The sequence below is a fragment of the Rattus norvegicus genome, chromosome 4 (assembly GCF_036323735.1).
Source record: "Rattus norvegicus strain BN/NHsdMcwi chromosome 4, GRCr8, whole genome shotgun sequence".
Classification (NCBI taxonomy): Eukaryota; Metazoa; Chordata; class Mammalia; order Rodentia; family Muridae; genus Rattus; species Rattus norvegicus.
This window is the reverse complement of record NC_086022.1, coordinates 26,592,816-26,610,503: the sequence shown is the minus strand read 5'-3', so window position 1 is coordinate 26,610,503 and position 17,688 is coordinate 26,592,816. Positions and strand designations below refer to the sequence as shown.

Here is a 17,688-nt window from a genome sequence, read left to right as displayed (position 1 = left end):
CGTTTTGTTTTGTTTTGTGAAATATTGTCAGTTCCTGTAGCCCTGGCTGGAACTTGGTAGGTAAACCAAGCTGGCCATAGAGATCTGCCTTTCCCTGCCTCCCAAGTGCTGCGACAGCAGTTGTGTGCTACCATGCCCAGCTTCTGATGCATTTTAAATCTAAATATTATTTCTTAATATTTCTTCTTAAACGTTTTAAATTGTCAGTCTTTGTCATTCAATCAGTAGAGAAACTATATTAGTGCATTTATAGATATAAGGGCTTATGCTTGTCTTTTCCTGTTTCTCTTTTGTTTTTGTTTTGTTTTGCTTTCTATGTTGCTTTTCTTGCTTCCCTTTGTGTTACATGTTTTACCATTCCATTTTTATTAGTCATGCTTTTTGTGTATGTATTTGTTAGCTGGAACGGTCTAATCGCTACTTTTTACTTTAAATATGTTGATAAATGAACATTCATTGTTTTTATTTTTTATTTTTTTTAAATTTATTTAATACTTAATAATAATTCTTTGGTTTCCGGGCAAACATACCCTTCCCCCCTCCCCTTCCTTATGGGTGTTCCCTTCCCAATCCTCCCCCCATTGCCGCCCTCCCCCCAACAGTCTAGTTCACTGGGGGTTCAGTCTTAGCAGGACCCAGGGCTTCCCCTTCCACTGGTGCTCTTACTAGGATATTCATTGCTACCTATGAGGTCAGAGTCCAAGGTCAGTCCATGTATTGTCTTTAGGTAGTGGCTTAGTCCCTGGAAACTCTGGTTGCTTGGCATTGTTGTACATATGCGGTCTCGAGCCCCTTCAAGCTCTTCCAGTTCTTTCTCTGATTCCTTCAACGGGGGTCCTATTCTCATTTCAGTGGTTTGCTGCTGACATTCACCTCTGTATTTGCTGTATTCTGGCTGTGTCTCTCAGGAGCGATCTATATCCTGCTCCTGTCGGTCTGCACTTCTTTGCTTCATCCATCTTGTTTAAATGGGTGGCTGTATATGTATGGGCCACATGTGGGGCAGGTTCTGAATGGGTGTTGCTTCAGTCTCTGTTTTAATCTTTGCCTCTTATGAGGTCTTCTTCAATTTCTTTCTTCAGTGTCTTGAAGTTCTTATTGTACAGATCTTTTACTTGCTTGGTTAAAGTCACACCGAGGTACTTTATATTATTTGGGTCTATTATGAAGGGTGTCGTTCCCCTAAGTTCTTTCTCGGCTTGTTTCTCTTTTGTGTAGAGGAAGGCTACTGATTTATTTGAGTTAATTTTATACCCAGCCACTTTGCTGAAGTTGTTTATCAGCTTTAGTAGTTCTCTGGTGGAACTTTTGGGATCACTTAAATAAACTATCATATCATCTGCAAATAGTGATATTTTGACTTCTTCTTTTCCGATCTGTATCCCCTTGACCTCCTTTTGTTGTCTGATTGCTCTGGCTAGAACTTCAAGAACTATATTGAATAAGTAGGGAGAGAGTGGGCAGCTTTGTCTAGTCCCTGATTTTAGTGGGATTGCTTCAAGTTTCTCTCCATTTAGTTTAATGTTAGCAACTGGTTTGCTGTATATGGCTTTTACTATGTTTAGGTATGGGCCTTGAATTCCTATTCTTTCCAGGACTTTTATCATGAAGGGGTGTTGAATTTTGTCAAATGCTTTCTCAGCATCTAATGAAATGATCATGTGGTTTTGTTCTTTCAGTTTGTTTTTTGTTTTTTTTATATATATATATATATTTTTTTTTATTAACTTGAGTATTTCTTATATACATTTCAAGTGTTATTCCCTTTCCCGGTATCCGGGCAAACATCCCCCTCCCCCCTTCCCTTCCTTATGGGTGTTCCCCTCCCAACCCTCCCCCCATTGCCGCCCTCCCCCCACCAGTGTAGTTCACTGGGGGTTCAGTCTTAGCAGGACCCAGGGCTTCCCCTTCCACTGGTGCTCTTACTAGGATATGCATTGCTACCTATGAGGTCAGAGTCCAGGGTCAGTCCATGTATTGTCTTTAGGTAGTGGCTTAGTCCCTGGAAGCTCTGGTTGCTTGGCATTGTTGTACATATGGAGTCTCGAGCCCCTTCAAGCTCTTCCAGTTCTTTCTCTGATTCCTTCAATAGGGGACCTATTCTCAGTTCAGTGGTTTGCTGCTGGCATTCGCCTCTGTATTTGCTGTATTCTGGCTGTGTCTCTTAGGAGCGATCTACATCCGGCTCCTGTCGGTCTGCATTTCTTTGCTTCATCCATCTTGTCTAATTGGGTGGCTATATATGTATGGGCCACATGTGGGGCAGACTCTGAATGGGTGTTCCTTCAGTCTCTGTTTTTTTTTTTTTTTTTATTAACTTGAGTATTTCTTATATACATTTCAAGTGTTATTCCCTTTCCCGGTTTCCGGGCAAACATCCCCCTCCCCCCTCCCCTTCCTTATGGGTGTTCCCATCCCAACCCTCCCCCCATTGCCGCCCTCCCCCCATAGACTAGTTCACTGGGGGTTCAGTCTTAGCAGGACCCAGGGCTTCCCCTTCCACTGGTGCTCTTACTAGGATATTCATTGCTACCTATGGGGTCGGAGTCCAGGGTCAGTCCATGTATAGTCTTTAGGTAGTGGCTTAGTCCCTGGAAGCTCTGGTTGCTTGGCATTGTTGTACTTTTGGGGTCTCGAGCCCCTTCAAGCTCTTCCAGTTCTTTCTCTGATTCCTTCAATAGGGGACCTATTCTCAGTTCAGTGGTTTGCTGCTGGCATTCGCCTCTGTATTTGCTGTATTCTGGCTGTGTCTCTCAGGAGCGATCTACATCCGGCTCCTGTCGGTCTGCACTTCTTTGCTTCATCCATCTTGTCTAATTGGTTGGCTGTATATTAATCCTGCCAATCCTAATTTCTTTCTCGGCTTGTTTCTCTTTTGTATAGAGGAAGGCAACTGATTTATTTGAGTTAATTTTATACCCAGCCACTTTGCTGAAGTTGTTTATCAGCTTTAGTAGTTCTCTGGTGGAACTTTTGGGATCACTTAAATATACTATCATGTCATCTGCAAATAGTGATATTTTGACCTCTTCTTTTCCGATCTGTATCCCTTTGATCTCCTTTTGTTGTCTGATTGCTCTGGCTAGAACTTCAAGAACTATATTGAATAAGTAGGGAGAGAGTGGGCAGCCTTGTCTAGTCCCTGATTTTAGTGGGATTGCTTCAAGTTTCTCTCCATTTAGTTTAATGTTAGCAACTGGTTTGCTGTATATGGCTTTTACTATGTTTAGGTATGGGCCTTGAATTCCTGTTCTTTCCAGGACTTTTATCATGAAGGGGTGTTGAATTTTGTCAAATGCTTTCTCAGCATCTAATGAAATGATCATGTGGTTCTGTTCTTTCAGTTTGTTTATATAATGGATCACATTGATGGTTTTCCGTATATTAAACCATCCCTGCATGCCTGGGATGAAGCCTACTTGATCATGGTGGATGATTGTTTTGATGTGCTCTTGAATTCGGTTTGCCAGAATTTTATTGAGTATTTTTGCGTCGATATTCATAAGGGAAATTGGTCTGAAGTTCTCTTTCTTTGTTGTGTCTTTGTGTGATTTAGGTATAAGAGTAATTGTGGCTTCGTAGAAGGAATTCGGTAGGGCTCCATCTGTTTCAATTTTGTGGAATAGTTTGGATAATATTGGTATGAGGTCTTCTATGAAGGTTTGATAGAATTCTGCACTAAACCTGTCTGGACCTGGGCTCTTTTTGGTTGGGAGACCTTTAATGACTGCTTCTATTTCCTTAGGAGTTATGGGGTTGTTTAACTGGTTTATCTGTTCCTGATTTAATTTCGGTACCTGGTATTTGTCTAGGAAATTGTCCATTTCCTGTAGATTTTCAAGTTTTGTTGAATATAGGCTTATATAGTAAGATCTGATGATTTTTTGAATTTCCTCTGAATCTGTAGTTATGTCTCCCTTTTCATTTCTGATTTTGTTAATTTGGACACACTCTCTGTGTCCTCTCGTTAGTCTGGCTAAGGGTTTATCTATCCTGTTGATTTTCTCAAAGAACCAACTTTTGGTTCTGTTGATTCTTTCTATGGTCCTTTTTGTTTCTACTTGGTTGACTTCAGCTCTCAGTTTGATTATTTCCTGCCTTCTACTCCTCCTGGGTGTATTTGCTTCTTTTTGCTCTAGAGCTTTTAGGTGTGCTGTCAAGCTGCTGACATATGCTCTTTCCTGTTTCTTTCTGCAGGCACACAGCGCTATGAGTTTTCCTCTTAGCACAGCTTTCATTGTGTCCCATAAGTTTGGGTATGTTGTACCTTCATTTTCATTAAATTCTAAAAAGTTTTTAATTTCTTTCTTTATTTCTTCCTTGACTAGGTTATCATTGAGTAGAGCATTGTTCAAGTTCCACGTATCTGTGGGCATTCTTCCCTTATTGTTATTGAAGACCAGTTTTAGCCCGTGGTGGTCTGATAGCACGCATGGGATTATTTCTATCTTTCTGTACCTGTTGAGGCCCGTTTTTTGACCAACTATATGGTCAATTTTGGAGAAAGTACCATGAGGAGCTGAGAAGAAGGTATATCCTTTTGCTTTAGGATAGAATGTTCTATAAATATCCGTTAAGTCCATTTGGCTCATGACTTCTCTTAGTCTGTCGACATCACTGTTTAATTTCTGTTTCCATGATCTGTCCATTGATGAGAGTGGGGTGTTGAAATCTCCCACTATTATTGTGTGAGGTGCAATGTGTGTTTTGAGCTTTAGTAAGGTTTCTTTTACGTATGTAGGTGCCCTTGTATTTGGGGCATAGATATTTAGGATTGAGAGTTCATCTTGGTGGATTTTTCATTTGATGAATATGAAGTGTCCTTCCTTATCTTTTTTGATGACTTTTAATTGAAAATTGATTTTATTTGATATTAGAATGGCTACTCCAGCTTGCTTCTTCTGACCATTTGCTTGGAAAGTTGTTTTCCAGCCTTTCACTCTGAGGTAGTGTCTGTCTTTGTCTCTGAGGTGTGTTTCCTGTAGGCAGCAGAATGCAGGGTCCTCGTTGCGTATCCAGTTTGTTAATCTATGTCTTTTTATTGGGGAGTTGAGGCCATTGATGTTGAGAGATATTAAGGAATAGTGATTATTGTTTCCTGTTATATTCATATTTGCATGTGAGGGTATGTTTGTGTGCTTTTCTTCTCTTTGTTTTGTTGCCAAGACGATTAGTTTCTTGCTCCTTCTAGGGTATAGCTTGCCTCCTTATGTTGGGCTTTACCCTTTATTATCCTTTGTAGTGCTGGATTTGTAGAAAGATATTGTCTAAGTTTGGTTTTGTCATGAAATATCTTGGTTTCTCCATCTATGTTAATTGAGAGTTTTGCAGGATACAGTAACCTGGGCTGGCATTTGTGTTCTCTTAGGGTCTGTATGACATCTGTCCAGGATCTTCTGGCCTTCATAGTTTCTGGCGAAAAGTCTGGTGTGATTCTGATAGGTCTGCCTTTATATGTTACTTGACCTTTTTCCCCTACTGCTTTTAATATTCTTTTTTTATTTTGTGCGTTTGGTGTTTTGACTATTATGTGACAGGATGTGTTTCTTTTCTGGTCCAATCTATTTGGAGTTCTGTAGGCTTCTTGTATGCCTATGGGTATCTCTTTTTTTAGGTTAGGGAAGTTTTCTTCTATGATTTTGTTGAAGATATTTACTGGTCCTTTGAGCTGGGTACCTTCACTCTCTTGTATACCTATTATCCTTAGGTTTGATCTTCTCATTGAGTCCTGGATTTCCTGTATGTTTTGGACCAGTAGCTTTTTCTGCTTTACATTATCTTTGACAGTTGAGTCAATGATTTCTATGGAATCTTCTGCTCCTGAGATTCTCTCTTCCATCTCTTGTATTCTGTTGGTGAAGCTTGTATCTACAGCTCCTTGTCTCTTCTTTTGATTTTCTATATCCAGGGTTGTTTCCATGTGTTCTTTCTTGATTGCTTCTATTTCCATTTTTAATTCCTTCAACTGTTTGATTGTGTTTTCCTGGAATTCTTTCAGGGATTTTTGTGTCTCCTCTCTATGGGTTTCTACTTGTTTATTTATGTTTTCCTGGTATTCTTTCAGGCATTTTTGCTATTCCTCTCTGTAGGCTTCTACTTGTTCTCTAAGGGAGTTCTTCACGTCTTTCTTGAAGTCCTCCAGCATCATGATCAAATATGATTTTGAAACTAGATCTTGCTTTTCTGGTGGGTTTGGATATTCCATGTTTATTTTGGTGGGAGAATTGGGCTCCGATGATGCCATGTAGTCTTGGTTTCTGTTGCTTGGGTTCCTGCGCTTGCCTCTCGCCATCAGATTATCTCTAGTGTTACTTTGTTCTGCTATTTCTGACAGTGGCTAGACTGTCCTATAAGCCTGTGTGTCAGGAGTGCTGTAGACCTGTTTTCCTGTTTTCTTTCAGCCAGTTATGGGGACAGAGTGTTCTGCTTTCGGGCGTGTAGTTTTTCCTCTCTAGAGGTCTTCAGCTGTTCTTGTGGGCCTGTGTCTTGAGTTCACCAGGCAGGTCACTTGCAGCAGAAAAGTTGGTCTTACCTCTGGTCCCGAGGCTCAAGTTTGCTCCTGGGGTGCTGCCCACGAGCTCTCTGCAGCAGCAGCAACCAGGAAGATATGCGCCGCCCTCTCCGGGAGCCTCTGTGCACTAGGGTTCCAGATGGCGTTTGGTGTTTTCCTCTGGCGTCCGAGATGTGTGTGTAGAGTGCAGTCTCTTCTGGTTTCCCAGGCGTGTCTGCCTCTCTGAAAGTTTAGCTCTCCCTCCCATGGGATTTGGGTGCAGAGAACTGTTTATCCGGTCTGTTTCCTTCAGGTTCTGGCGGTGTCTCAGGCGTAGGGGTCCTGCCGCTCCTGGGCCCTCCCCCACGGGAGCCCAGAGGCCTTATACAGTTTCCTCTTGGGCCAGGGATGTGGGCAGGGGTGGGCAGTGTTGGTGGTCTCCTCCGCTCTGCAGCCTCAGGAGTGCCCACCTGACCAGGCGGTGAGGTCTCTCTCCCACGGGGTTTGGGAGCAGAGAGCTGCTCTTTATTTTGTTTTTAATGTTGGCTGATTTGAAATCTTTGTCAGGGAACGTAGACATCTTAGCTCAATGTCAGTGTTCATTATTGTCTCGCTTCGTTTAGTATAACATCTCCCTAGTCCTCAGGATAGTGAATGGACTTTAAACACTGAGTCATTTGAAAGTTGTTATTAAACCCCAAATCCTATTTAAACATTTGTTTAGACCTTTTAAACAACAACAGACCTTTAAATAACAAAAGGAAGAGGGAGAATCACATAGTTAACGCCCATAGCTGGAAATCTAGATTCTCCACTCACACCCATGGGCAGCAAGTCTGAGTGAGTATTGGCTCTTTGCACTGCCTGGTCAGATGGTGGCAGAAGTCTGCCCTCTCCACAATTCCTCTTCTGAGACCACCGTGATACAGTAGGCAGAGGTGTACCCGGGCAGGAGACGTTCCCCCATGTTATCTTCTGTAACACCCACCCACTGAAGGTGCTATACTTCTCTAATGCACCCTTACAGGGGAAGTCTACACAGCGTCCTTGGTTTTGCTGATAAGGATCTGATCATAGTTGGCTGGAGTAGAACAATATATTTTTAAAATGTATGTATTTGTTTACATCCCAAACACTGCTCCCCCTCCCAGTCCCTCTCTCACCAAGTTCCTTCCTCCCATCCCTCTTCCCCTTCTTTACCTTGGGTATCCCCCGACCCTGGCACATCAACTGCCATGTTAGGTGCATCCTCTCCCAGTGAGGCCAGTCAGGGCAGCCATGAAGACTGAGCTGCCTGTCAGAGCAGATGTGTCTAGAAGTTAGCTCTCCTACCAGGCTCCTCTTTTCTTGCTTGTGAGTTTGTGAGTGCCTTCTTAGCACAGTATTGTAAGTGCTCCAGAGTTGTGATTTATGTTGGCAGTTTTTAAGTCCTGCATAGCATACCACTTTATGAATGTACTTTATTTTATTTCTGTTTATTAGTTGAGAGGTGTTAGGTTATTTTCACTTTGGGAAGTAAATAATACAATTATCAACATTTAACTTTTGTGTGAACATGTGATTTAATATCTCTTCCATGTATATCCTGAGTCAATTTTTTGGGTTGTATGGTACAAATTTATTTAGCTTTTTGAGAAACTACCAAACCGTTTTTCAAAGTGGGTATACCATTTTATTTTCCATTACTTTTCAAGCAATATATGAGACTTCCAGTTTCTCCAGTCCTCACTAGGACCCATGTCCTCCTCCTCCTCTCTTCTCTCCTTCCCGACTCTTCCTTTCCCCTGTCCCTCCCTCCCCTCCTCCCTCCCTTCCTTCTAAGCAGGAGGTTTCAGTGCAGTGCCCTGCCTGGCCTTGGATTTTCCATTGCCTGGCCGAGCCTCACAGGTAGTTGGGGTTACAGGCATGTGTAAATATGTCTTTTTATTTTAATCTGTCCTCTGTGTTAGAAGTGGTTCTGATTTTTATTTCCACAATGATTAATGATGCTGAACATAATTTTTCATGGTGAAACTTCTATCTTTTGACAGTTTTTAAGTTTTTATTATTAAGTTATAAGAGTTTGTTAATAGCAGGCTTTGCTTTACATTCTGACTGCTTTTGATTCCTCTTCAGAGACTCCAGAATGTGGTCTTTAATGATACTTTCTCAGATTCCATACTTAGAAGAGTTTCTATAATCAATTTTGTACTTTTTTATAGTAATCTTATGAAAACTTTTTATTTAAAAAAAGTTAACGTGTATATATGTGTCTGTGAGTCTATGCCCACATGTGTGCAAGTACCCAGAGGTGGGAAGAGGGCATTGAGTCCTCCGGAGCTGAACTTACAGGAATTTGTGAACCACCTAAAATGGGGACTGGCATCTGAGCTCAGGTCCTGTGGAAGGGCAAGCTTAACTGCTGAACCATGTCTCCAGCCCCTCAAAAGCTTAGACAGAAATAAAATAAGTTTCAAAAGAAAGCCAAAGCAAGTAGTGGAGATTTCAGTCTAAAAAATACTGTCTGGGAACATTCCCTCTTATGTATGTGAAATTGTCTCTTGTTTTTAAGAATGGGTATTCATAAATCCAAGAAACTTATATTTTAGATATTAATGTTTAAAATATTCAGATTACTGGTTATCATAAATATTTATTATGTTTAAAGACAGAATTTGTTTACCTTTCTGTTTATAATTTTAGGATGCCTTTTTAAAAATTGTCCGGAATGAGGGCATAAAATCCCTGTGGAGTGGCCTCCCTCCTACTCTGTAAGTTGAAATTCACTATGTTCTCTATCATGGGTGTAATCAGCAGAGTTGTGCGAAGCCTTGCATTTAATATTAGAACTCTTTCATTCCCTGAAGTATTGTTTTTGAGTTTCACACTATACATTGGATGTTCTAGAAGGACTCATAAGACCCAGGGAAATTATATTTATGCATGTGGTTCATTACAGTTAGACCATACATCAGGAGATGATATATCAATTTTAAAAATTCTTTTGCTGGCATAGCACAGGACATACTTACTCTGGCAATGAGTAACAGCAGGGTGTGAAGTGTTTCTACCTTGGAAAACTCAACCCGACTTTCAGAATATGTTGTGTTTTTTTTGTTTGTCAGTTTTTGGTTTTCTGAGACAAGGTTTCTTTGTGTAGCCCCAGCTCTCCTGGAACTAGCTCTGTAGACCAGGCTGGCCTTGAACTCAAAGATCCACCTGCTTCTGCCTCCTAGTGTCACAACCCACCTGGCCAGTGTGTAGAGTTTTTATTGCATGTTTACATATTTTTTTTGTTGTTTGAAAATAAATGATTTGATACTTTTCCTTTTGTTGTGCTGAACCTGTAAGATATGTTGAATATTTATATATTCAATTCTAGTTTTCTACTAAATACAAGTTTGTGAACAAATATGGTAAGCTCAAAAAACTGAACATGAAAACTCCAGCAGATGTTTTGACTTCCTCTTGCCTTTTATATGGAGGGAATTACCCAGCCTTGAGGAATATTTGAGGCATATACTTTAGTGGCTTAGATAACAGTCTAGTGACAGCTCCAGGTTCAGTCCTATTTCCAAATTTTCAGCATGGAATATCTCTATAGAATCAAAATATCCCAAGCTGTGGTCTGTCACTGTGATTGTGATGTCACACTATAAAAAACAGAAAATGATTTCCTGTTGCACTAATCTGTATGACACACTTGTGCCTGACATTTTTATTTATACTTAAATAATAATTCCCTTAATATTTCACTTTAAATGTCATCAGAATTCCCTCACAGTTGTGTATAATGTCTACAATCCCGGCAGCGTAATTGAAATTTACTTCTGCTTATGAGCAGCTGTGATAGATGAGCTGTGGTTTAAAACTGTTTCGGAGTTATTCTCGAGCTTTTAAGAAACGTTGGTGTAGGGAAGAGGGTGATTGAGTGCTCTCTGTGGATGCCTGAGGACCTCAGGTGTGCTCCCCAGCACCCACTTTAAAATGTCAGGCCCATGGGTGCGCACGTGAAATCCAACCACTTGGGAGGTGGAGACAGACATGTTGCTGCTGCTTGCTGGCCGGGCAGTTGTCTCAAAAAGGAATCAGGTGGAAAGCAACAGAGCAAGACATCCGACTTTGACCTTGTGTTCTTGCTGCAAGCTTGCCCACAGACCTACGCAGGTGCACATAATACACATGTATATGGAGACATACACACGCTCACATTCCTCGCATGGGACAGTCACAGTGTGTGATTTGAACAGTATAGTTGAGGCCTTTTGATAATTCTGAACATATTTGTGTGTGCTTCTGACAGAGTGATGGCAGTTCCTGCCACAGTTATTTATTTCACCTGCTATGAGCAGTTAAGTACTTTTCTGAAAACCAAATTAGGAGAAAATGAAACCCGGATACCAATAGTGGCTGGGATTGTCGCCAGATGTAAGTAATGACCTTGCTTTCGTTTAGATTTCTACTTAGAGCATCTAAATTGTGATGTTTATGGAGAACCTATGTGATGTGAAGAATATTGGTATAGCGTGCTTTGCATTCTAGTCTGTAGGATGTGTTGATGTCTGTACTCCACAAATCATGTAGTAAGTGAGCGTCATCAGGAGGTAGGATTGTCTCATTTTCATTGACTCTTAGCCAGTTACTAAGAATGATGTCGCAATTGACTCTTACTAAACTTTCAATGTATATGAGTTACATGGCTCAGGCAAAAGCTTTTGTAACACTTTGTATAAACTCTAGGATTTAGAGCTTAGTCAGAGGGAAGATCGCCTCTGTGTAAATATGCTTCCTCCCTCTCCCCACGGGGAAAGGTTTAATGAGAGAAGAAGAGTAGAAGAGAAGAATAAAGGCCGGCCATGAGCATGGGCTGAGAAGGGACAAAGGGGAAGAGCGGGGAAGAGAAGAGAGCAAAGAACAAGGCAAATGTGCCTTTGTTAGGCGTGGTAGCCCATGATTGTAAGCCCGGTCCCTGGGAGGTGATCTCTAAGGCTTGATTCTATGTATTGAGCCTCTTCCTCCAAAAAAGAGGAGAGGAAGAAGTAGTAGTGTTGTTTACTTGCAAATTCTGGCTTCGATTTTAATGGTTCTCTGGTTGACTCTAGAATTTTTAGTATTATCCTCTAAAGAATTGAAACCAAGAAAATGGTCTAGATTTATTTTGACACAGTTGTCATGAGAAAATCTACTAACATCATCACATACTCTATTTTAGTCTTTATAGGCATCAAGAATAAGTGGGGATAGCATAGACAGATGAACTGATGTAGGAAGGGAAAATCCAAGGCAGAAGGCTTCGGGGAGGAAAAGGTCTGTACGGGGATGAGGGAAGGGAGCAAAAATCAACCAAAACAAACATCTGTAAATGTCACAAGTGACCTTTTACTTTATTAGCTAATTAAAATTTTACTAACATATAGAACATAGACCTAAGGTGGCAGTAGAGAGACCATGATCGCAGAGGTGACTTTTCCAGGAGGAGGCTTATTCATTGCATTCCTAGTGCACTGACATCTGCAATTTCTCTAAATGCAGGAAATTTTAGCGTATGATTTGTGGTAGGGGGAAGAGGGACAAAACGTAAGCATTAGGTTTTGCTCCCATCATGTATGCTTTAATTTATGTGTTCTCCTGTTTGTATTAGTTGGTGCAGTAACAATGATAAGCCCGTTAGAATTGATCAGAACTAAGATGCAGTCTAAGACGTTTTCCTACAAGGAGCTCTATCAGATTGTGAGCATGAAAGTGTCTGAAGACGGTTGGATTTCCCTTTGGAAGGGCTGGGCTCCTACTATTCTTAGAGATGTGCCCTTCTCAGGTAGGATTTGTCTTATTAGTAGCTGTTAATTTTTAAGTATCTTTGTCTTAGAGCATATAATTTTGCTAGGTTTTAAAAGTAATTATTTTTTATGTATTGATCACAAATTTGTAGTTCACTATTTGCATTTCAGAACTATACAAGCCTTTATTGATTAGATAGTTTCTATTCACATCCCTGTATTTCACTGCTAAGCATTCATTAGTATGTATTCATACTCAGATAATATAAACTACTTTAACATTATCCTAAGTTAAATAAATCAATCAATAAGGCAAGTAAAATACAAATAAGAATATTATAAATGTATTTAAGACCATCTTTAAATTAACTGAATTTAACTTTTTAGGAAAACTAAATACTAAATACTAAAAACTTTCCATTAAGTATTCTGGAAGAGACTATTATAAATCAGATAGGTAATTATCTTGACTTTATACTTTATCGAGACATTAAGTAATTAATCATAGTCTCCTATGCCAGTTTACTTTTAAAACTATATTCTGGTTTGTAGAAAAAAAAAAGAAAACTCATATATATTTACAAAACTGAGTACCTGTGAACTCGCCTGTCACCCTAAGCTTTGCTGTCACTGTTAGATGGAGAAGCTGTTTATAAACCCTTACACGGCTGCACCACACCCCTCCCCAGTGGTAACCTCAGAATGCAGGAGTTGGTTCTCTCCTTCAGCTGTGTGGGCTCTGCATTTACCCAGGTTGTCAGGCAATGCGGCAAGTGCCCCAGCCAGTGAGCCGCCACACTGTTCACACTGGGCTTCATCATCTTACTTGGCTGTAAAACGCTTTCCAGTTTATTATGCCTAAAAATCTATTGTTTAGTTTTGATCTTTAAAACCATCTTCTTTCTACTCAAAAATTTCACCAGAAACATTCTAATTTTGCAGATAACTGTTTTCTTATTTTTGACTCATATATTGTCTTAGTCTGATTTTTATTGCTGTGAAGAACAACAAAGGAAACTTACAAAGGAAAACATGTAATTGGGGCTGGCTTATAGTTTTATATGTTCAGTCTGTTATTGTCATGACTGGAAACATGGTGGCAAGCAGGCACGCTTGGTGCTGGAGAAAGAGCTAAGAGTTCTCCATCTTCGTCCAAAGGTACCAAGGAGAGACACTGGCCAGACTTGAGCTTATAGACCTCAAAGCCCACTTCCAGTGACATACATCTTCCAACAAAGCCACTCCCTATGTCCAAGCATTCACACACATATATCTCTGAGCCATTCCTATTCAAACCACCATATACATATATGTGTGTGTGTATGTGTATTATGTATAATATATATGCATGTATAATACACACATATATATTACTGCTATGTATATAGTACTATATATAGTAGTACTGCTATGAAAAAATTTATATAGTTTCTTATTGTACCTATGTGACAGTTTTCCCCATATTGAATTTGCTGACTCATCTAAATATCTTAAGCGTATTTCTGATTTTGCTAATTAAAAGTGAGTCTTTAGTTTATTTTTTGTGGAGAGAGGGTCTCTCTCCATAACGCTGGCTGGCCTGGAGCTTGGTATATAGACCAAACTAGCCTCAAATTCACAGAGATTCCTGCCTCTGCCTCCTGAGTGTAGGATTAAAGGTGTGTGCCATGTTTTTAAAAAGTGGTTATAACCAGGTGTGATGGCTCATGTCTGTCTGTAATAGCAACATTTGAGAGACTGAGACATGAGGATCACTGTGAATTTGAGGCCAGGCTAGACTACTCAGTAAGACTCTGTATCAAAAACAACAACAAAAACCCCTCAAAATTTAAAATTATTTAAAATAGCAGAAGAAACAAAAATAGGACTAGCAAGAGGACTAGTGCTGCTTGCTGTCAGGCCTCATGCCTGAGCTCAGGCTCCAAGACCCACCTGGTCCAACAGGAAAACCAACTGCTGGAAGGTGTTTCTAGACCTCCACATGCGGACTCACGCCCATACACGATGACAGAGTAAGAAATATTAAGTGATTGCATGGATGAATGCATTTATCACCAATTATGATGTTTTCTGCTGTCTTATACCTTCATAAGCACTTCATTGTCAAGGTCCTTAAATTATGTTACTTTGATCATTTAAAATATCTCACTTTGATTTGCATTTCAGTGATTACTTACAGAGCTGGGCTTTGCTTCATTGGCCATTTTTAGGTCATCATATAGGTCATTGTCAGCATCATTCCTTGAGTAACTTGAGTAACTTTAGTTGGTAAAGAGATTTGCTAACTAAATTCATGTATGAATGAATTTTGTCCTACTGTTCTATTTATCTGATAATAATTTGCCAATAATACTGTCCAAATCACTAGTGCTTTATAAAAAAAAATTCTTGATGTTGCCTAGGTCTTTTCTAAGATTGATATGTTTTAATATTTTTTAAAGTCTTTCAATAGCTTTTTAAATTTTCTTCATAAAGGTTATATGCGTTCTTTTATATATATTTTATAGGTATATTTCACCTTACAGGTTTTGGTAGCTTTTGCTTGATATTTTGTTGGGTGTTGGAGACTGAACCTGGGACATTGCACATGCTAGGCCAGTGCTGTCCCTTTGAGCTACTTTACCAGTCCTTGCTAGGTATTTTTAAACCTGTAGTTTTACAATAAATATGCTTTATAAAGCTTTGTGGGTAATAAAGTTGCAATTGAATTTTGCGTATTAGATGATATCTAGCTACCTTTTAAAAATGAAGAAATTCTAATTAGTGTAAATATCTTTTGAGCTTCTTTGTAGATAATGTGTACTAGGTCTTCAATGTTTTAATTTTCATTTATCTTAATTTCCTTTCTTTCTATGTATTAGTAGTTACTTCTGATACAAGTTTTTGTTACATATCTTTCATCAGAAACACCTTTCTATATATTTCCAAGAATTTGGGTTTGCTTTAAATGAGAATGTTAATTTTATCAAGTGTTTTCCATCATGAATAGGCTCTTCCATGGCTTTATTAGTACAGTATGTAACATGAGTCATATGAAATGCCCTTATATTTCTGGAATACTTCATCTGGCCATGGTGTGTGGCCTTTCATGGCACTCCGGATCAGTGTGCTTTGTCTTTTCTTGGTCTTTACACTGTTCTTGCCAGTAGATCGCCCTTTCCCTGACCTTTTTCCTACCTGCCCTGTGGGATTTTCAGTTAGATTTCAGCAGTATTGATGTAGAAGGTTTTGTTTTCTTAAAGACTGCTAAAACATTGTTTAGAATTTCAGCCCCTTTCTAATCCCGCCCAATTTGAAGTATTAAAGGCAGTGCATCAAGACTAGAGTTCCTGTTTCACTCTGATTTGTAACACCATAGCTCTTTCCTCTAACTCTACAGCTTTTTCTAAATTTGTGCTCCTTTCATTCTGTTTTACAGCAATGTACTGGTATAATTATGAAAATTTAAGGAGGTGGCTTTGTGAGAAATCTGATTTATATGAATCAACATTTATGATCAACTTTACTGCAGGAGCATTGTCTGGTTCTGTAAGTTTGTTGTTGTTGTTGTTAATATTCCAGAAAATTGCTATTAGTATTAAAATAGAACAAGATCTTATCAAGCATTTCATGTATATTGAGAGGACACTTTTTCTGTTTCAAAGAAATAAATTCTACTATTTTAACTGTTTTAAAATGCACTTCCTATCAATGTTTTTATTCTACACTCATTTGATTTTTAATAGACTTATACTGGTTCCATATTTATAGGTATTATCATGATTGTGTGTGATATAGAACTTTTTTAAATAGTATTTTACAGCACATTAGTTCAATAGATGTTAGTTAATATGGTTAGCTAATAGTCGTGGAGTTTTGTCTGGTGTGTATCGTCAAATCAAACAGACAATGCCTAGTCTCTGCTCCTGTGGTTCTTGAAAACATTTTGGCTATTTAGAAATTTCTACAGGAATTTTGAGAAACATTGAAACCAGAAGGGAAGAAACACTGAGGACCACTTTGGAGTAATAGGAAGCTCCTCCTTTCCTGCCACACAAGTGGTACAGAGTCATCTCACCACTGCTTGGACAAGAAAGTCTTGTCTTAGATCCACATACTTCCAAAATAAATGTGTGATCATTTATTGTGTGACCCACACAGACTGCACTTACAGAGCAGCAAGACATTAAGTCAGTACTCAGTGTTTGAGAGGTGGAAGCAGGAAGCTTGGGTTCGGGGCCAGTTTAGACCCATGATGACAGCCTTCATCTTTAAAGAAAAACAAGTAAGACTTAGAGGGCTGAGTGAAGAGGTGGAACGTTGTAGAAAAGTTGGGTAAGGAAGGCAGTGCAGTAGGGGCAGAAATTAGAAAACAACACTAATGTGTGTCAGTTCGGCTGGTGTGGAATAGGCAGGGAGGAGAAGGTAATTAGCCTTGAAGGATGACCCGAGGAGGCACCAGCTTATACAGGAAGAGGGCGTTGCTACTGAACGCAGAAACGTTGACTTTTAATTTAGAAATTATTGGTTACCTTAACTTTCAAGTAAAGATTTATCTGTACAATGGGAAAAGCTCCTGAATGTGATGATGCCACAGAGAGCTGTCCTAACTCATTTAGAATGTGTGGTAGCAGCATGTAGTGCACACATGGTCCACTGTGGAGATGAGAAATGGCAGTACATTCAAACAGCCTGCAGTCTTTGCAGCTAATTTGAAGAAAAACACATGCTGAAATGGTATAAAATGGAATTTTAAGAGGCTTTTGTAAATTTATTCAAATGTAGCTAGGAAGCAAAAATACTATATTTGAATATCTTAAAGATACATTTTTAAAGAAATTTATCGTTTTCAATCTCACTTAAGGCAGTATGGAAAAAGGTGATAAATTATAAACTGCACCACTTTGAGAAGAGTTTAGAAATGTGATTTTTTTCAACATAAATATACATATACATATATATCCATTAAAAGGTACATAGAAACTAAAAGTTTGAAGTATATATTTTCATTAACTTTTAAATTTAATTTTTCTAATTATTTGAAAAATGTTTGCTGGAAAATTTTATATGCTATGTACATACTGGAGAATTTCTACTTTAAACTATGTTAAAAAGCTGAGTGTGATGGCTCATGCCTGTAACCCTAACACCTGGCAAGCACAGGCTGGGGTGTCAGGACTTCAGGGTCGTCCTTGGCTACACAGTTGAACTGAAGGTGGGACTGAGCTACATCTCGCGCGCGCGCGCACACACACACACACACACACACACACACACACACACACACACACACACACACACACACACACACTCTGGCAGTACATAGTTTAAAATAGCATTGGTGACACGAGAGAATCAGAAACTGTGAGCACTGGTATAAAGCCACAGAAGTCTGATTCTGTCTTTGCATTGGTGGCCATGAGGTCTTGGGAAAGAAAACAGGGATTTTCTGAGACTGTTCTT

General features: G+C 39.4%; 1 protein-coding gene across 8 annotated transcripts in view; it reads left to right on the top strand.

Moving 5' to 3' along the window:
- Nucleotides 1-17,688, top strand: part of Slc25a40 (solute carrier family 25, member 40) — an 87,152-nt gene that overhangs the window by 20,936 nt on the left and 48,528 nt on the right. For 6 of the 8 annotated variants that reach the window (XR_010065616.1, XM_063285716.1, XM_063285717.1 and 3 more), the window contains exons 6-9: nucleotides 9,173-9,240; nucleotides 10,773-10,897; nucleotides 12,111-12,284; nucleotides 15,665-15,774. Coding sequence is in view for 7 of the 8 variants with exons in the window: in XM_063285716.1 (XP_063141786.1) it covers nucleotides 9,173-9,240; nucleotides 10,773-10,897; nucleotides 12,111-12,284; nucleotides 15,665-15,774 (477 nt within the window). In the remaining variant the exon portion in view is untranslated. The other 2 variants (XM_063285721.1, XM_063285720.1) reach the window with 2 other exon arrangements.